General features: G+C 40.2%; 1 protein-coding gene across 35 annotated transcripts in view; it reads left to right on the top strand.

Annotated features, from left to right (window-relative positions):
* Window positions 1-21,764, top strand: part of LOC136840220 (homeobox protein cut-like) — a 518,427-nt gene that overhangs the window by 310,638 nt on the left and 186,025 nt on the right. For all 35 annotated transcript variants that reach the window (XM_067106785.1, XM_067106793.1, XM_067106808.1 and 32 more), the window contains one exon: window positions 10,699-10,877. In XM_067106785.1, coding sequence (XP_066962886.1) covers window positions 10,699-10,877 — 179 coding nt within the window. The remainder of the gene's footprint in view (window positions 1-10,698; window positions 10,878-21,764) is intronic.

Below are 21,764 nucleotides of genomic sequence, written 5' to 3'. Positions count from 1 at the left end.
AGTTTCGGAGAACGTAAAATTGTATTGTGTGCACAGTTTATGAGAGAGAGAGAGAGAGAGAGAGAGAGAGAGAGAGAGAGAGAGAGAGAGAGAGAGAGAGAGAGAGGAGGGCTAACCCACGGATGACTTGCCACAAATAACAGCGTAACCGCTCAGTTCGCTCACTGTTCCTGTTCATTCCATCCCATTCCGGTCCATTCCATTTCATTCCCTGTTCGGCTTTTAATTAATGGAACCGATGGTGCATTTCCGCTGGTGCCGATTTGTTAGTCGAAGTGAAGCCTGCGGGAGTAGCGAAAAAAAAAAGTGTGGATGGTATATTGATACTCGGGACAAAATATATACATGTTCGTTAAGATAAAACAATAATATTTGTTGGGTAGGAATTGTTTTTGGGGGTGCTGGGAATTTAATGATTCGAAAATATTTCTAATAGTTGGGAATTAAGGGACAATAGTCGTTGTTCTTTTTTGCTCTCTTTCGCCTTTTTTTTCCAGTCTGGCGATTATGCCGAATGTATTTACGGCTCTTGTTTTTGTTCGTTTGTTTATGCTCTTGTTTCGGATTCTGTTTTTTAAACCGTGCCCTAATGAAGTGCATCAGACCAGCGTGAATGTAATTAGTCAATGAGACTAATTAAGCGATTGATAGAGGTGCTTAATCGATAACAATTATTTGCTCTGAATTTAATTGTCACACATTTACTGTATCAATAGAATTTTGACAAAGACAAATAAAGGCTTCTTTTTTATACGCATCGTGATGTTCCCCGTAATGAATATTATTCGATTTTATCGTTCTCCGCATTTATATAAAGTAGAAAACTTTGGGTACAAAATAGCCTTCTGCTCCTCCCACGGATTCTTTACACATCCGGTAATTCATGGATCCTTTACACATACTGTAATTCATCATCATGGATAACTCGGCTATTCATATAAAGAGACCACTATTAGTGACAATAGCACCCAATATCTCTGCATATTTCTTTACCCTTTTCGCAGCTACGGTGCGATTAACTTTTAAACTTTATGGAATGCGGAATTGTTGTCCGTTCTTTGAAAGAGATTTGTTCCTCCTTCGCTTTGTTATCCGATAAGTTTGATGTTTTACAGATAATAAAAAAAGAGGACGTTCTTCGACGGGTGACATCAATACTTCTCACTTGGTGGTATTAAATAAAAAAAATGACAAGTAGAAGAAGCAGCACGTATTGAATTTTAATTGATATCGACATGGGAGAGCCATTGATAAAGAAGTCTTCGGACATCGATTATCTTTACCTGGGGACCTCTTAGGTTTATGATACTCCATGTCACCTTTAGCTTGAGTTTTTTTTTCTTTGTCGTTTTTTCTTTTTCTCCAAATACTGGGATTTCTTTATTCTCTTTTCTTTATATGGACAGTAGTTTTCAGATTTTCTCTCTCCCAGGGACAAATTTTCCTTACTATTGGGATGCCTCTTTCCCAGAACAAGAAGTTTTATATGCAATTTTGCTGAGTGATGGAGAGAGATTTTTTCGGGCTTTCCTTCTTCCAGAGATGCGAAAGTTTCTTTTCTCTTGGCTTTTCTTCTTCTCAGATACAAAAATTTCACAGACTGTTTTCCTTCTTGCTGAGATATGAACTGTCTGTGCACAGTCAAATGAGATTGCCCTTCTTTACACGCACATGTGAAGAAAGGCTTATTTTACTTATTTTGATAAAAAAAAAAACTGGCTAAAATATTTCTCTAGAAGTGATTGGGTTAGCTAAGAATGGATCAGATCTCTCCTACTTCGCCCCTCTCATTGTTCCATTCTCTGTGATTTTGACAGAGGCGGAGAAGGGGAAGGATGGAGGATACCTTTTGTAAAATGTAATGAGATAGATCACCGATATCAGTCTTTTAAGTTATGATCGAACATGATTGCGTCTCCGCCACTTGAATTTTTATCGGGGCGATGCATGAGGAAGAGGAAGAGGAGGAGGGGTAGGAGGAGGCAGGGGAAGAGTAAGAGCAAGAATGAAAATCGACGCAAAAGAAATGAATACAAGAGGCGAGATGAAGATCAGAAGAGCGAGAAGTACCGCGTGGAGAAGGCAAAAAGCACTCTCACACCTTCGTCAGTGCGATGGACCTCATAATGATTTATCGGAAGCAACGACTTTAGCCAGAAGAGGAGGCATCAATTATGCTGTGATTATTGATGTAGCTTCGTGATTACTCAACGTTGTCATAGTAAAATTATGCGCCCCAGAACCCCCTCTTTTATTTCTTCTGATGTTATGATAACGGTCGATAATCAAATATCGAGAGATAGATTAACTCTTCGGTATATTGCTATTGGTGAATCTACTCCTCAGATAGCTACTCATAGATTATCAATCGCTCTTTGTATTTTTTATCAGACAAAAAATTTACGGTTACTAGGAGGGTCATTTTCTTTTGCCATGGCTTTTGATACATTTTTTTTTTCTTTTTTCTTTGCTCTTGACTGTCGAATGTGCAACAGAATGTGATGAATCCGTATTTATCTTTCCTTTACAAACCGGCATAACTGAAGATAGAATTCTGAGACTCCCGGAACCCTTTTCCAACAATTACGATGCTTTTGTCTCCATACAACAAAACACTTCGTGTCTTTCTGGGCGTTATTATTTCGTCTCTTTCCGCCGCTCGTAGAAATTGAATGTTGCAAAACCATAAGAATTCCAATAAAGGGAAAACGAGGTAAGGACTGTGGGAAAAAAGGTTCACCCAAAAATGTTTTAAGGAAAATGCTTTACTCGTGGCAAGGGTCGGGAGGAAATTCCATTGTATTTGTGAATGTCGAAATTGTGAGCCAATTCCCTGTAGACTACCAATAGCTAAACAACTCGCAGGAGAGAGAGAGAGAGAGAGAGAGAGAGAGAGAGAGAGAGAGAGAGAGAGCCCTTCGCCAAACCGCACCTGGCCCCTAACTAGTAACAAAGCGCTAGTTATCGCCTCACACGATTCGTTAAACACGCCAAGTAACTTTCTATAACTGGGATATTGGTTTTTGTAAATACTTTCTGCAATTAAGCGCTTCTCGTATTGGATACAGGACCCCAAAAGCCGGATTGTCAAGCCTTGTCATATTTTGTTTTGAGGATTCTGTATTCAAGAGGAGAACTGAAGCGCTGGTTTTGTAGATTGCAAACGATGGAGAGAGAGAGAGAGAGAGAGATTCCTTTCCTGTCAGTTTTTAGTGTGATTTTTGCTGCCAAAAATGTTTTGTGGCGAAACAACTTTGAATACTTATTAAAAAGTTTTTATTTTTAGGATTTCTGCAGATTCCGACTATAAGTGAAAATCACATTTCACGCTGACTCGTTCTTTAATCCGAGTATGAGTGAAATCTTTATTTCTCTCCCACGACTCTTATTGTAGTAAGAATTATAATAGCATACGACTGTCCTACGGAAGGTAATTTTGTCTAAAAATCCCATTACAAATTTGTTACCTTGAATGTAATGTAGGTATTCCATTAATGTTAACATATACATACACTACGAACTCTCTCTCTCTCTCTCTCTCTCTCTCTCTCTCTCTCTCTCTCTCTCTCCCCACGCACACAAACACATACACACACACACACGCACACACACTGAAGCGAATTGAAAGAAAATTAATTAGCCAAGTCACTAAAGTTAAACAATGATGTAAAAAAATAAGGACAGGTTTGAAAAAAATTTATTGCATGTAACCTCCCCCTTTCCTTTCCCTTAAGCCCTCTGTGCAGTGGTGGGACAAATTACAAAAGAGTGAGAACGTTCTAAAGCTAGAAGATTTTATGCAGGTCCACGTTGTTTCAACGGATTTGCTCTTTCTTTAAAAATAAAGTCAGGAGGAACCTCTAAAGGTGGAAGGATAGAACTTCAAAAATGTATTTCTTTCGGCTCGCGGGCAACGCAGGGGGGAGTTAAGGAACTTCCAGGTGTACCGATACTATCTGTCGATTATAATTCTTTGGAAGATAGTTGATACTTTTACCTATTAGGAAAAAATGAACCAATTTTCATCCTCATTGTCGATATATTCTTATTCATATTCGGCTGACATCGGGTTGAAAACTGTCACCATTTTTTCACCTTGTGACGATTCAAGAAATTTTTAAATTTCGGGCATAGGAGAACATTACGGGCATACAGGAAAAAAAGGTTAAAAATTAGTTAATGAATGTATGGTGGAAATGTGACTTTCAGCTTATTATACATTCTCTCTCTCTCTCTCTCTCTCTCTCTCTCTCTCTCTCTCTCTCTCTCTCTCTCTCTCTCTCTCTCTGGTCGATTTGGTAAAACTGAGGGTTTCAACAACTATACCCTGGGGTCATAATTACATGAAGGTCGTTATCCATCTGCTTTATTAGGAATTTCATCCTTGTTGCTCCTCTTGAGAAGACCGCCCCAGTAAATAACTGTGTTACGGAAAATGAAGATACCAAATGAAAGGATTGTATATTAGTTGCATGTGTGTTTTTGCCTCAATCAGCTGTAATTTATTTTAAGAATTTTAGCTTTTAGCGATATGTTGTAGATGCACCTAATTTTATAGCCCTGCATCCAGTGTTTAGACAAGGTTTTAGATTTTTATTTAGTTGCTTTTTCTCTTGATGTAGTAATGAGGAATAATTTAGGAGCCACTGGCTGTGGGGTGGCTACTGGCGAATTGTAATTCTTGAGTACCGAGAGTTAAGTGATGTATATATTAAGACTTGCGAAAGTGTAAGTGCTTGTTTAGATTTAGAGTGCATCGGGGCATGTTGCAATCTGTGTCCCTGCGTATCGGAACCCGATACCCTTTTTAGCTCTCTCTCTCTCTCTCTCTCTCTCTCTCTCTCTCTCTCTCTCTCTCTCGTGAAAATAATTATATCCCATGGGAGCCATTTTCATACAGTATACACACTCATACGCTCAGAGGCACACTCACCTACACACACACACACACATATTTACACAGTGAGTGTAGTTGTTTCAAGTGGTGCTCTGTGTTAGACTTGATAAATAAACGGTCCCGATAATCATTCGAAGCCGTTAGTCTAACATATCGGTGGAATTGAACTTAAATGCTTCGGCTATTAGGCGAATGCTAGGTTCAAACGACAACAGATTAAACAAGTTAGAATTATTGGTAGACACCTGACGATCTCCCATCGGCCTCCCCCCTCCCTTCCCCTTCCTTCTTCCCCCTCTCCCTTCCCCCACCTCCTTTTCTCATCGATGAATATTCTAACGTAGAATTCTCGAATGCATCCTGTTCAGTAAACAAGTCGCAGCCCGGTATACCAAATACGCCGGATCTTTATCATTTTTGCGCCATACGCTGTACCCTATTTTCCTGCGCGAATTGAAACGGACGTTGTTGGTACGTGCACTCAGTGCACATCTATACATGCCCCGAGGATATACCCGCTAATGGAATACCGGCGGTGGAAATTTTCGTTTTTGAAAAGGTCGATGCAGGAGGCGTCCGCTGTGTCCCGCGCGATCTATAACAAATGGACCAGCCATCTATACTCGCTGGAATAGCATTGGTGAATTCATAAAACCGCCGTGTACTAACATAGATCCATTTAACGCAAAGGGACCGCTGGCTTTTGTTTGTTATTGGACGCCACAGGAGACGTTTTGTGCTTCTTTGACCTTGTTTTTGTGGACGGAGGATGCATACATATCTGTATATCCTTTTCCTTTGTCGCCTGCCTTTCCTCGTCTTTGAGGACGTCAGTTTTTGCTGTGACTTTGGATCGTCGCATTTTGATGTGTATTTCTTTTTAACATATGTACCAGTAACTAGCATGTGCACGCTCACTGACTGATTCGTGAGCTCGAGTAATTGCCTGTCTTGTTTTCTTGCACATGCGAGCAGAATCAATCGTCCAATCATTCAATCATCTACGTCCAATAACGGGAAATTTGAATATTTTTGTCTATTGTTTTAGGTCGCGTGATGTCGTCCAGATCATAAATGTTGAGCAGCCATAACGTCAATTATCGATACGTGTCTATGTAGTTTTCTAGACAGTGCAGAAAATCGTCCTAATTTAGTACTGGTTTCTTGATGATTCAGCAATTGCCCAATTTTCTCGACGAGTTGTAGGTACAGTATTTGTGTGTGTTTCTGTGTGTGTGTGTCTGTCTGTCCCTTGTGTAGGATAGGGGTTTTGGGGAGGGGACGGGATCTATCTCGGTCTTTGATGTCCGAAGAGAGGTTGCCAAGTGCGAAATATACATCATCTTTTTATCGGCCCGGCCGAATTAACTTCGGCCAAGGGGGACTTTGTTTCTCGTCGTCGCTGATGGCGGATCGTCACGCTAGAATGCCTTATTAATGCATGGCGTTATCGTAGTTACTCTTACTGATAAATATTGCACTCTCTTTATTGCTAATGCTGCTATTACTTACGGTGCGCTTCGTAATGCCGTCATTATACGCTTGCTGTTATTATTAGCTCCAGATTCATTATCAGTACGTAAGAGTTATTGTCGAGGCTCGCTACTTGGGCATTCAAGCATGATTTCTGTAATGAATTCATCCGTGAGTTTTTTTTTTCCCCTTCTTTGTTGATGGTATCATTAGGAATTTTTTTAGCTTAGTTTTTGGTGAACTCATTGGTGTAATTTTAATAATAGTAATAATAGCATGAATGGTGATGGCAATGGTCATTACCGTACAAATGATGATGATCGGGATGAATTCAACTTGGGTAATAACAAAGACAATATAATTGCATTGGCACTGAAATAATGATGCCCATGCTGAAAAAAGGATGTTAGGAGTGGAATCAGTAAATATATTTCTTGGGAAAAGATTGTTATTACGTTGACGAATGTAACGTAGAAAACATAAAGAAAAAGAACGGCTCGATGTCTTGGTCGTCATATGAATATGTTTTTACATTTCTAAGAAGTGGAGGAGCCTTGATGAGCTTTCGGTACACAAGCCTTCATTGCTCATGCTCTTACAGTTTGATTTCTTATCTAGCTGTGGGAGGTTAATTATGAATTTAATTAGTTTGTGCATTTGTCAGTTGGATATGGGCACTCTTCATCCGCTTAACTGAGTGGTGTTGAATGTTCTTAAACAAACACATTAATAACGATGCAATATTGTTCTGAAAGTATTTGGGTTTATGACTTCTATTTTAATCTGTTAAATTATGTAATGCATCAAATATGTTACTATCTAGGTATTATAATTATTTGATATTCCTTTGCTGTAGTCCCGTTTCGAAAATTAAAATATGCTCAACACTTTTTTATTAGGTTGCGGATTATTCTGCGAGTCAGCTTTCTACAATCGCACTTTTTTTTTCCATAAAAATCACTGCCGACTTAGTGGATTCCCTTGTCTTCTGAGGACATGGTTATTTAATCAAATACGTGCCATATAAGCATGTTACTACCGTGATAGCGCACTCAATGAATGCAAGGCGGTTATCGCCCGCAGTTTACCCTTCTCTGACCGATATAGAAAACGGAGACTAAGGATCGCAGAGACGCCAGTGACAAAAAAAAAAAATTGCAGAAAAACTTCTACTCTGTGATGATAGTGACTTATGCTTTTAATTACTACATCAACGTATTCTCATCCCCCTTTCCCCCATCCCCCCCTTGCCCTGGGTGTCACCCCCACCCCACTTCGCGGCACAACCTTACTTTTCTCCTGCTTTTCCCCTCTTGCCAGACCCTCTCTCGTTCCATCCATCATCGTTTACTATCAATCACCTCTTTATCTGTGTGTCACTTCATAGAACTTATTATTCCTATTTGCTGCTTCTGCATCTCTTTCGTTCTCTTAGTTAATACAGTTTTACATTATAGTGCCGAAGAAAACATTGTGAGGCGACAATTACAGACAGTAGTATTAATTAGAGCTTCACATTTCATACTAACATGGCCTACCGATTCTTCTACCGCACGGCTGACGTCATGCCTCAACGGCAGCATTTATTTTTTTGTTACCTATGGGCATGCGGTATGGGGCACAAGAACGAACGGTTCCTTTTCTTATGAAATGCTGAAATGGTACATTTATGGCCCCTCTGCTCACTCCATCCCTTAGGCATGGGTATTCATTAGCGTTTCTCAGAGGGCATGCGGCGATAAGGACCACAATACCACACATTCCTTAGGGACTGTAAGCATTAATGAATGGGGCAGGTGGAGTTCAGCATTGATAAGCTTGTCATAATCGATGCTAGAGTCGGAGTCATGTTTTGGCACCGATAACCTTCTAGCGTTTGTTGTTCGAATTGAGAGAGAGAGAGAGAGAGAGAGAGAGAGAGAGAGAGAGAGAGAGAGAGAGAGAGCACGAAACGCCTTGATGATATGAATATAGAGGGGTTGGAAGAATATCGGAGGTAAATGTGACATGAACAGTGGAAACCCTGTGCATTGTAGAACTGCTTAAGGAATGAATTGACGTATGCAGAGAGCGGCTACAAAATCTCTGATGAGAATTATATGGATAAATGTCAGGGAAGTGAAAGGAGAAGAAAGAGGCCAATATCGAGTAGGGAATAAGTGAGAAAGTAATTACTAGCTATACATCCATAACCCTTTTTTTGTTAACACTGGTAACAGCAGTGGCAGAACCGTCCATGACTAATAATAAATCCTTGATAATTGCAGTTTGTGATATGTTCTTCTTCTTTTAATTTTGATGAATCGTTTGGATTGAACATAACTATTAAAAAGAGTTCTGTCTGGTATGCTTTCTCTTCTCTCTCTCTCTCTCTCTCTCTCTCTCTCTCTCTCTCTCTCTCTCTCTCTCTCTCTCTCTCTCTCTCTCTCATTGAATTATTAGATAGAACAAGAGGGAATCTGTCGCAATTTTCCGTTCTTTGTTTTCAAATGATAATTTCTGCGTTTTAGTGCAAGCTACATGTATCACTCGAACTATAATCGTTTCTTAAATACATGAATCATTTGAAACATTGTTTGCACGCAACTTGAAATAAAAAAGTTTTGATTTGTATATTACTATTTGGAACAGGGCTGTTGTTTTATACTCAAGATTTTAAATAAACTTGCCCGCCTACTACATACATACTGCACTTTCATGTTTGCGTGAGTTTGTGCATATCTTTTTTTTTTCTGAAAAATGCTCCATAGGTAAGGTTGTAAGGTGCAAGAGGAGTTGATATGTGTGGTATTGTCATCGTGTGTGAGAATCCTACAGTGGGATGTGGCGGACTTGCATAAGCTTAGTGAAGAATGGGTTTTCGTAGGTGAGCTGTTGAGGGAATTTTAAAGCCTTGTAATCGCCGGTTTTTTGTATCGGGTATGTTGTAACAGTGTAAGGGTTTTGAGGGGAAGAAGTCTTGTGTTGGGAAAAGGGGGAGGGGCGAGGTTAGCGGGAGGTAGGTTTTCAAAGAGCGTAGGGGTTGTGAGGGAATGGGTTTTGATGTCTCTGAATATTCAGCAGAACATTTGGCTTGGGTGTGTCGCGGACGGGCCAGACTATAACTGTCACAATCACGGAGATCAAGTCTTTTGTCTTAATGATGAACTGAGCCCTGTGTATTGCCAACTGTTTCGGGATGGGGACGGGATGGAGGGGCGGGAGATATATTGGGGGGTTGGAGATGGTGGGTGAAGTAGGGGGAAGGGGGTGGGAAGAGCAGAAATGGATAATGGTATAGGAGGAAAAGGAGGAGGAGAAGTTGCCAAGAAATTAAAGCTAATATTTCTTAGGCTTCATTACCACCGGTGTGAGGAATGGGACAAAGTGAGTGATATAGGAATATGAGACCTGAAGACTTTTGGGAGGAAAGAAGAAGAAGAAACAGTAGAAGATTTTAAGAGCTGCGAAACAACGACAAACCAAGAGAGAGAGAGAGAGAGAGAGAGAGAGAGAGAGAGAGAGAGAGAGAGAGAGAGAGAGAGAGAGAGAGAGGTTAGCTTAAAACATGTTTTGCTCGCATATTTGCATTCATAGACAAATGCACGCGCACACAAACGATTATATTCATGAATGATTTTGAACATACATAACTTTCAGTTTTCCTAATGACCCAAAAGTTTTTACAATTCTCAGTTGACTAACCCGCCCATTCAACCAGACAGTTATGAACACAGCAATCGGCTGAGAAATGTTAATAGATATTATGCAGTGACTTTTAAAAAGAATGGGCAAATGCATCGCCCCGTCAGAGGAGCATTTCAAGATTCATCGCCTATGAGCAAATAAGTCTTTCGGCTCCATCCGTCATCATCAGTGTAATTAACAAAGCCATTCGTGAACATAAACAAATAGAGATCATGCCATTAGTGCGCTGGTGAGCGATGGCATATTTCTTTCGTGAAAGGAAAAAGAAAATATATTTCTGGATTTCGCGACGATTATGTCTCTTTTTAGCTGCATAGGAAATTATGTGCATGCACATTTATGTAATAAACTTTTTGAAGGTATTACACGTACATATGTGTATATATTTATTATTAATAGAGTTAATTTTATATTTTAAGTACTAGAAAATACTTATATCGTACTGAATACTGTAATCGGAGTTCTGTTTTTTTTGTATATAGCTCATGTTGCTCCAGTGTTTTTTGCATCTCATTTGGTATTCGAAAGCACTTGTCACTCCCTGGTGCACTTTTAGAGTCTGTCTCTGCCTTTGTGTTTCATTCTTAGCGTCTAGACAACCTTCCCAAAGAAGCTAACAATTGATCTTCTTCCCTTTACAGGTGTCGAAATTAGTCGAAGACATCTCTAGGCTGCAGGCGGCTCTGTCGGGCGTGAAAGAAGCCACTGCAGCACAGGTCCATGCCATGGAAGAACAGTTAGAACAGAAGAACAGACTCATCCAGCGCCTCGAGTCGAAACTGGAACATTCCAGTCTGGAAGAAGCTAAAAGAGATTTACAGTGAGTGTTTACACTTGTTTTTCACGTTTGAACATTTCTTGTATGATTTTTTTTACTACAAAAGAAATATATATATATATATATATATATATATATATATATATATATATATATATATATATATATATATATATATATTTAAAATATTTCGTCCCCGCGCGCTAAATTTACCATTCAGCACTTGCTCAAAAAGTGGCACAAATATCCTGTCGAGATTTATTTCCCTATATTGGTTGAAATAACACCTGGTACGCAATAAGAGTTGGTCTTCTAATTAAAACGAATGCTATTGGAGGTCTAAGCAGTGACAGGAGCACATCCCAAGGTAAAAACGACCCCGAGATTTCGGGGGAGGTTCACGGATAATAACTTCAAGAGACAGAGCGTCAAGCCTCCGGCATTTAAGAGGAATTTTCGCCCCAAAACCCGAGGAGGAATGTCACGTGATGAGACTTGTAAATTCCCTCCTTAATGATCTCGACTGATTGAAACGACCACAATAAATATCCAACAATGGAGAATAATTCCTTCTGCTCCTACTTTTTCCCTCTCTTCTTTTCCTCGTCCTCTTCCCCTCTCCCCTCCCTCACTCCCCTTTCCTACCACCCTCCCGCATTCCCCTTCTTTTAGATTTCTCTCTATCACTGGCATTATTTTTTTTTTCTTGAGGTATTGTTTTAGATAAAGTTTAGCCGAGATGCTTTGTTGTTCTTAGTTGTTACATGAATATGCTTGTAATTTGAAGTTAATGCAAAGATCTCATGAATATGTCTATGATTAAAAGTTTATCAAAGAACAAAGACATGTCATTTCTTAATTACATAAGTAATAAGATTAAATAACATGTCGTGAGTGGTTGTAGCTTGTATTATGCAAATTAGAAATTTAATATTATAGATCATCTCTAAAAGAGTCAAAAGAAAAATGATGAAATTGACGCAGGAAACATAGAGGATGATGTTGTCTGTGATCATAATGACGATGATTATGAAGCCATGAATTTGATACCCCTTCCTTGCTTTCCTTTCTATACGGTTAAGGTTTCCACTCCGTCTTCTTTTTTCTGCCATTAAGATCTACATACGCTAGTCATACAGACCCTTTGTTCTTTTAGACATTTTCTCCCCGTGGCGGCATTTGCCAAGAGCATCTGGTTGTGCAAGCTATTTGCTAATCTATATTTTGCATCGAGTAAGTCACGGGTAATGGTGCACCACTCTTATTTTATACCTTGCGAAGTGCAGCTCTCGCAAAATAAAAAAAAAAAAAAAGTAAAAAACAAAACAAACACCCCGCCTTCAGCCACTGCATATCTTCCACGTGAAGGACGTCTCCAGGCTCTTGTCTTAAAGGTATAGAGAATGATGTAGGGGTGAATGTTTGAGATTTTGAGGGTTTGGAAGTGAGGACCGTCTATATGGGAACCTCCTCCCCGAGATATACACATCACGGACCGCTGAAAGAGTTGTACAACGGAATCATGACGTCTGTAAATGCAGCGACAACCGCGAGTAGAATGCGCCAAAACACATTGAAATGCTCCAGATTTGTCGTTAATTGTGGCGTTGTGACGGGAAGGGTTTGCTTCGTCTCCTCCTCCTCCTCCTCCTCCTCCTCCTAGAGGGAGGAACGAGGAAAGGAGGTGGTTTTGTGTTGGCATACTGTAGATGAGGGTAACAAGCCTTCAGTTAAGAGGGGAAAGGCCAGAAGGCACAACGTTCCTCATTGCCCTTACCAGCGCACTGTTTACTTGTTGGCAAGACTTCGTTAGTCGTTACATTGCCGTCTTCCTTCCCCTCCCCTTCTTCCACCCTTCTCCTCTTCCCTCCTCCCCTCTTCTTCCCGCCACCTCCTTTTTATGAGGCTTCGTTTCATGGTTGATGTGGATTAGTTTAATTTAAGGGGGGATCATTTGGTCTGAAATTAGTAAAGTTACTTATATAAGTATCCCGCTAAACGTTGATGAATAAGGCATGAGATGCTTACTGGATATACACTTTAATGTTGCCGTGATTTTGCAAATGAATTTTTAAATTACGCTCCACCAATATGATGTATCAGAGGAAGATTTTACTTTTTTTTTTTTTTTTTTTGTAGGGTGGGGGATGTTGTTATTGATGATAGGGTACTGTCGCTTTCTGGCAACACGTCATAGACATCCGCGAGTTTTCGCATCCACCCCGTGCTCTTTTCAGCACAATTACCGCACATCATGAAAATGAGGTGCGAATAACCATTTTTGTTATTTAAGAGTCATTGTCATAGTTCATTATTTGTTGGTAACATTTAATGGCGTCGCCGGATTTCTCTCGCGGATTACGAGGGAAGCTCGGTACGTGTTTAGTTGGTGAGTCATCTTTCGTTAGATTTCAAGGATAACAGCAGCCTGGGGAGCACATATCCATGTTTACAAATTAGATACATAAAACTTTATTGCCACAAAGGCAACAAGTAAATTTGACAGCATGCACAGCAAATGAACATTTTCAGTGCGCTATGAAGAAGTTAAGTGCGCCACCGGTTGTCTGAAAATCATAGTTATAAACATCATTTCTTATGGAGCTGCGAAAAATAAAGTAATGCGGAGGACGACCAAAGATCTGTGGGCAGCGAGATGAATTGGAAGTGGACTGCAGCATCAGCAGAACAACCAAGGCAACTCCACCAGACAATGATATGTCATCGCATTTAAGATATGACTCACGGGAGAACTGGTAGAACACAGTTACATACCGATTTAGGTGTCGAAGCAGAGCACGTGGGTAGGCAGACTACTGAGAGAGAGAGAGAGAGAGAGAGAGAGAGAGAGAGAGAGAGAGAGAGAGAGAAGGGGAAGAGTCAGTCTACCAGCATGCCCCAGGAGGGGCTTATAATAGGGCATCTGGGGGCATCACACGCCCCAGTATATAAGCCTTAATTGATATGAACCTCCTCAACTTAAATTTTCCGGATGGCAGTTTAGGAAGGCTTTCGTTGGGTTATCCTTTGTTGTTTCGCCTTTTTTTTTTTTTTTTGGATCCGGATGGAATCCTCGCTTTTCATCCCGATTGAATCATTGCCATGGTCATTCTGATAAAGCGTCTTGTCATTTTTCTTCCAGGAAAGCGACACCCGCCAATAAAATTTCGGTGTGTTTATTCGTATGTGAATTGAAATACTTCAGGATTCAGCGTCCATGTTTTGCACTTTTATTTATTATGTACATATTTTATTCGTATGTGTGGAAGATCTTCTGTGATCTTAAATTGTTCTTTCTTTGCATTTGAGCGATGAGCACTCACAGGTATACATTATATGCGAGCACACATCGCATACTCGTTTTTGAATAAAAATATTTGTATTTATCGATTCACTCCGAATTAGATTAGATTATTAACTTGTTTTTTAGCTCTTTGCTGTTTTCCTGATGTTCAGTTTTCAAGTTTTTTTTTTTTAATACTTTCCCTCCCAGATGTGGTAGGGTTGCGGCACTACCTTGGCGTTGTAGGGTAGTACCTGGGTAGTGGTACTATCCCCCTAGCCGCCAATTTGTCTGAATATTGGCATCCGAAACAACATTAAACCGTCAAGTATATATCTCTGGCACTTGTAAATACTCCCAGACAATGACGCGATCTTCTTAATGCTTGTAAATCTTCGAAAGGGGGATATTTGTTATTCGAATGTTCGCCCTCGGCGCTTACACATAATGGCTTTGTCTTTTTGGATACCCTTTCCCCAAGCGTTCTCAAAGAAAGTCGTTCGTTTGAATTTCCTTTGTTCTGGTATTGAAGGCTCTCGTGGATTCCGTTTACGAGGTTTCTAAAATTCAGTTTTATAATTTGGCGAAGATTTTTTACGACCCCTAATCTTATTATAGAAAGTGATAAAGCCAAGATTTTTTTAAAGGTTTGATAATCAAAATTTTCTTACTTTCTTTAACCATGCTAACTAAATTTATGATGACGCTGTAATTCAAGCTTTACTTAATAGGTAAAATAAATTCTGTCTTTTACTGATAGCTCTCTACCACTCCCAATCCTCCTTATTCATTTCGACTGCATTTGGGAACAATGAGTGTATTTTAGAATTTGCCAAGAAATCTATCATAGAGAGAGAGAGAGAGAGAGAGAGAGAGAGAGAGAGAGAGAGAGAGAGAGAGAGAGAGAGCTTGCCTACATCTTTACTGCCAACAAATCGTCCTTCCGAGAGAGTGTTCATGAAGCTGATCAAAGTCTGCTCCGTCTAGATCACTTGAAGGGAAGACAAGAATAATATAATGTAAGTCCGTCACGGCAAATATCAAAGAGGTTTATTCATACGGGGCAAAAGTCCCGGCCTCCATACGTAGAGGGAGAGGAACCTCGAGACTTTTTCGATCTCGCTCTCTCGCTTTTTCTAGCTCTCATTAAAGCAGCGCCGCCCCGTGATATAGATTCCTTATGGTGGCCCTTTTTATATCGCCACATATTTATTAGCGATGACTTCCGTAATGGCCATCATATATTTTAGGAGACCTTTATTCTGTGATGGTTGATATTCAATGTATTGATGAAGCACTGTCTTTTTCTCGAATTCCACACACACACAAACACACACACGCGAGCTGGGGTTCGATCCCGAAGTGAGCTAGATATATATGTATATGTATGTATGTATGTATGTATGTATGTATGTATGTATGTATGTATATATATATATATATATATATATATATATATATATATATATATATATAGAGGTGATCAATATAACAGTATCAGAAGACCACCTCCCTCCACGGCCCATCGCACACACCTGCCATAACTCACCTGCCGCGTCAAACTCCTGTCTCGTTAGCTTTCATTCTTAGCGTCAGGTGCTCTGGGCTACGACCCCGCTACTGTGGACCCCTTAACCCCTTTCCTCTTAACCCAGCCACCTATCCCCCCTCAACTCTCTCTCTCTCTCTCTCTCTCTCTCTCTCTCTCTCTCTCTCTCTCTCTCGCAAGACAACAAGCTTATGTGATGATGAACTGGCTTACCTTTTGCTTTCCTTTCGTGGGTGGTGTCTAAAGGTAAAAGACGTGTGATGGGATGCTGATGAATATTTAGGCTACTGCCAGGTGGTGCTTGGGGTAAAGGTTAATACTGGGTTAATAAACTATATCAGAACTTGATATTTTACTCTCTGTGAGTTATAGGACCCAGGTACTGTGTGTCATGTTTTAATGTTTCAAGTTTCTTCACAATCATTGCCGTCTTACTTTTTATGTTTAAGAATTATAGACAACACAGCGTGGATCCTTAGAAATTAGATGCTGAACATTAAGACGATAATGAAGTTAATTGACAGGATGAGTGAAAGAGAAGAGATTTTTCGTTAAAATGAATGTGAGATCTATGATGTAGTTTTATTTTTCTGACTTTTCGTACAAAATATACAGTATAAATTCCCCTCACCTTTTGTTTTTCACCAAGGCTTTCATTATGTACAGTATATAAACTTGATCTTTAGTGAAAGGTGAGCGGACTTCGATTTGTTTAAATTCTGAATTTCAGCTGTTTATTCTATTACTTCAGTGCAGTCGATATATATATGTATACAGTATATATATGTATATATATATATATATATATATATATATATATATATATATGTGTGTGTGTGTGTGTGTGTGTGTGTGTGTGTGTGTGTGTTTGTGTGTGTGTGTGTGTGTGTGAGAGAGAGAGAGAGAGAGAGAGAGAGAGAGAGAGAGAGAGAGAGAGGGTATAAATATGATTATGTATTTTACTTTACATTTTTACGTTTCTCATTGTAATAAGATTTTCATAAGCTATTTTTTATGGATTAAACATGACTGTCTATACTACGTCTTCGAATGTTTCAAATCATTAAAACTCCTCAGAAAAAAAATTTAGAAACCTTGTGACCCACTCTCGAGCATTCAAGGTTTTACAAATTGTAGGATGCAATGCAATGCAATGCACATGTTTGCACTCAAGAACGGAGCGTGTAAACACTCCTACATGCGAATTCGATTGAAAATGCTTAATGCAAACTGATTTTACCCAGCTGACGGTTAGCATTGCGTGTGAGGAGCGCGCAAGGGCCAGTAAATTGATCAACATTGTGTAATGATGCTTGTTGGTTTAATTCAGGAGGCACGTGTTAGCATACCCATGCTGGGTGCCATGCGCTCTTTTGCAAGGGTGGGGGCGGGTTAGCTCGGAAAGCCACTTTTGGGGCTACAGTTACTAGTTGTGTTTGTATTTGTGCGTATGCAAGTACTTCTTATACTCAAAAACAAAGCCGGCAAATGACTCTTTTTCTATGTTAGAATTTGAAGTTTAGACTGCTCAAAATGTTATTCATCTTTTGTAAAATGAGCAAGCTATCGGCCGCAGTACTCCAGAGCAGTAGATTTCGGCTGCTTAAAGCAAATGGATCCAGTGATATTTTTCATGAAGGACAGCACTTTTTATTAAGAAAAAATATCTTTACAGTGTTCATTTATCTTTCATATATATATATATATATATTTACACACACACATGTGTGTATGTATGTATGTATGTATGCGTGCGTTTGCATGTATATGTGTGAAATTTTTAAGAGTTTGAAACAAATCAGAGGCGAATGCTCCCGAGGAACTGATTGGAAGTGACGCCAAGTCGTCATCGGCTTTTGTTCTGCAATATCACGATATCGTCAGCTGGGGCACGGGGTTGCGTGGGTACGGAATGACCTGAGACATAAGCTGTTTAGCATATTAAGGGTGTCGGTAACAGCTGCCTCTGGATCAATGTGTGAGTGGTTTCTAAAGTTAGCTTGTTCTTCTGATACACAAACACACCCACACACGCTCTCTCTCTCTCTCTCTCTCTCTCTCTCTCTCTCTCTCTCTCTCTCTCTCTCTCTGCATTTGTGGCGCTGTGCAAATGATCTGGGGAATTGTCGGGCCTAATTCCCTCCCGTTTCGTAATTTATTCGTTAGCCTGTCGTGATCCACTTTACTTTTTTGTGATGATAGTCTAGATAATCATTTCATTTACGACGCAGGAATTTTGTGATGGTAGCATTTTATTGATGAGGTATGATTGCCGAGTAATGCTTGTATATGTAGTGTATTTCAGGGTGGATAAATAACCAGTCAGTAATAGGTTGCTGATAAGTTTTTTCATGTATAAGATAGCAGTGCGGTTTTCCAACTTTACATGTGTAATTTTTTTCTTAACTTTTTCATAAATTTTGCTTGGAGGTATTCTGTTAAAATGGCTTGACTTGACCCGAAGTGCTTTACTATTTTATTTCTTTAATAGAAAATCTTTTCATTCAGTTCATGTATTTTGCTGTTACGCTCTCTCTCTCTCTCTCTCTCTCTCTCTCTCTGTGCCTCTTAGAATGAGAGAAGAAGCGAGCGAATGGCAGTTCCCCAGCGCAGCGCAGCATTTCTCCTAAAACCGAGTCCAAACAAAAGGATGTTACTCTGAAATAGCGCCCTCGAGTTTATCAAAACCCTTTTCACCTTCCCCTCTCTCCCCAAGCTGGCTTTGTCTCCCCAGAGTTCATCCTTTCCTCCCCATCGGTCAAAGCGTCCCCGATAACTGGCGATACGCCCCGATAGACATCCGATAATCCTTTCCCGCGGCTACGAACTCTTGTCGTCGGAAACAAGAGCGAGTTATTTAACGAGTTGTTGGGCGAAGTTGATCTGCCGCGAGGAAATCAAAAGAGCCGTTCAGGCTGATAATTCTCAGGCCTTCCCTCTCTCTGATAACTTCTCCGTTTTCTATCAGTTTTTGGAGAGAGAGAGAGAGAGAGAGAGAGAGAGAGAGAGAGAGAGAGAGAGAGAGAAACCTCAATTGGTGCGATTGTCGGACTATGCAGCATTTAAATGTAGACATGGTTTAACGTACAGGGTTGATAGAACAGTATTAATATGATATATATATATATATATATATATATATATATATATATATATATATATATATATATATATAAACAAAAGAGTGATTAGATGTTGCTTGCTGTTTACGTAACCTTATAGAACTTATGCTCGACTCCGTATTCATATGTTAGAGTATTTTCCTTTCCTAGTATCCAGATGTGAATGAATATTTAAATTCTTGAGTTGTGAGAGTGATCATTTCAATGATGCTGGTTATAAATTATCGAGATTATAGAGCCGAGTTGCCGACAGAGGATGGATATCTTTCTCGGCAACTTGAAGAGACTGCGGTGCCAAGATATTCTCTCTCTCTCTCTCTCTCTCTCTCTCTCTCTCTCTCTCTCTCTCTCTCTCTCTCTCTCTCTCTCACTTTTCTCCCGAATTGCCTCTTGCACAGTCTTGCTTAGCCTTATCTATAGTCTTCATTCCTTTAGCCGCAATCTCATATCCGGGCTTGTTCACATTTTACGAATTCTCGTTTAATCTCCCTTCCCGCTAACTCTTTATCTCTCTCCGTTCTTCTGTCGCCTTCCCTATCTTCCTCTTATTTACTCCTTCACTTCCCTATCTTCACAGCTTGCACGGGCATCTGTCTTCCTTCATCATCTCTGTATATTTCCTACGTTTACTCCTTATAGCGTTTCTCTTCGGTGATTTTACGCGCGTTCTCGGTTTTTATACCACTTTTTTCTTCTCTTGTCCGTCTTTTATTTTCCTCTTATTTCTTTCATTGTCTTTAGTATCCTCGGTTATTATTCCTTCGCGCTTTCTTTTATTTCTTCAGTACCTTCATTTTTCGAAGTTCTTAGGTCATCCGCCTCTTTTTCTCTTTTGTCTTCCTTTTCTTATCATCTTTATTTCTGTAGTTTTATAATATTTGTTTCTGTTTTCCCTCCTTGACCTTTTGTCTTCTCTATGTCAGTATTATTCACTCATTTCCCTTATCTTTCATCGCCCTTTCTATCTTCCCAGTATTCATTTCCTTCTCTCTTTCTTCCTTCGTTTTCCCTCCTGCGCGTTTTATTCATTTCTCTCTGTCTTCCTTAGTCTGCCGCATCTTTCCCTCTTGTCTTCTCTATCTTCCCTGTTTTTACTCCTTAGCCTGGTTCTTTCCTCGCCTTCCCTATCGCCGTCCTCTGCAAAGCAGGACCGCGGAGGAGGGCATCAGGATCAGATAGATCTCTCTCTCTTCGTGCGGAGCCGCCGACCTCAATAGATCTCGGCGGCCACCCCTTATCACCGCATTCTAGTCGACCTAGCAGCCGACTTCACCGTATTAACCAATCAATTTGTAAGTTTTTCGGGCTGCGGGGCCTCGTAGGAGAGGGAGAGAGAGAGAGAGAGAGAGAGAGAGAGAGAGAGAGAGAGAGAGAGAGAAAGGGAAAATATTAATTATCAGTGCCACTTTTGTAAAAACTAAAATTTCCTTTAGCCACTGCTTATGTCAACCTTCCTTTAACGCTCTCTCTCTCTCTCTCTCTCTCTCTCTCTCTCTCTCTCTCTCTCTCTCTCTCTCTCTCTCTCAATTTCTTGTTATATCCTTCACAGCTGATGGAAATGGAGCATTCAGGCTGGATGGCGAAAATCTGGAGTGACTTATGGTCATCTATCATAATTTCTTTCCTCGGTTTTTTCCATTCATCTTCAATTTCCCCCCCGCCTATTTCCTTCGGCCATTTTCTGAAGCTTTTCCTTTACACATAATATCATTCTTAATTGTTGCCCTTTGCATTTTAATTTGTTTCATGATTTGGTGTTATTCAATTTTTTAATTATTGGTATTACATATGCAGTAACACCTTAGATATTTTTTGACCGTATGTGTACAAGTATTCTGCAGTAAACCTCCGTGGATGTCAGCCCAGGAAAATTCCCCGATCTGTGCGTCGTGGGGGGAGGGGAAACAAAGGACTGCATCTATCAGTTGGAAATATAAAAGTGAGCAGAGGCGTCCCTTTAATTTTTCTGAAAGAGATTGAAAAAGTGCTTATCAAACCTCCAATTTCTGATGAGAAAACCATCAGAAAATCTCCTTCCCTCCTCCTCCTCCTCTTCCTCCTCCTCCACCGCTACCACCTCCTCCTACCGAAAAGCTTCCCCCCTCTTCTTTTTGGATCCCCTAGCAATGGAAGAAGGGGTCTAATGGGGCGGGCGGATGGGGGTCGTCTGGCCCCGTCTGGGGGCTAGGAAATTAATCTCTGTCGGCGCAAGTATATAAAAATACGAGTCCCGCCGTAATATAGAAAAAGCAGGACAGGCCTTTGTCGCTGTTTTTATTCAGTTGTCGGCGACCAATATCTGGGGACTTCAATGACGGGCAATAGCCCCCGGTTGTAATATAAATTTTAGCGAGTTATTTTTCGGTTCAGCTGATAATTTCCTATCCTCTAGATATTAGCAATTAAGCGCACGAGGTAATATGTGTTTTAATTGCCCGCCATAATTTTGGGATATTATTTTCATTATGAATTGGCTTACTGTCGGTAATTATATTGCTTTTGAGATCTGCTTTTATAAGGGGTTATTAGGACACGGGGAAAGGAGCGGAGGGAGGCCCTTGTTGCTGCTGTCGGTGGTGCTGGAACTGTTGCTGCTTTCGCTGCTATTACTGCAGGATGGAAAACAGACATTGATTCTCTCGTTTAATAATTGCTCCCCCCACTCGCATTTTTCCTCATGGGAGGCCTGCTGCAGAAAAGTCGAATGTAGACTTGAAAGGCGGAATAAAAGTAAAGTAACCAGCACAGGAAAGTGATAAAGCGACGAAGCCTGCTGGAGAGACACGTAAAGGAATGCTGACCAGCGTCCTGCCAGAGAACAATAAAAGGCCCACCGTATTTGATCTGGTTAAGAAAGCATCGAGACGATGGTATTTGGTAATGATGTATTTTTTTCGATCTCCGTTTTCTCCATTACATCCCGCAGAATAAAAAAAAAAGGGAAGAAAGAAGCTGCTGCGAAATAATGAAGCTGT

This window comes from Macrobrachium rosenbergii, chromosome 7 (genome assembly GCF_040412425.1).
Source record: "Macrobrachium rosenbergii isolate ZJJX-2024 chromosome 7, ASM4041242v1, whole genome shotgun sequence".
Classification (NCBI taxonomy): domain Eukaryota; kingdom Metazoa; phylum Arthropoda; class Malacostraca; order Decapoda; family Palaemonidae; genus Macrobrachium; species Macrobrachium rosenbergii.
The sequence above is the reverse complement of the archived record's forward strand: the minus strand, read 5'-3'. Positions and strand labels throughout refer to the sequence as shown.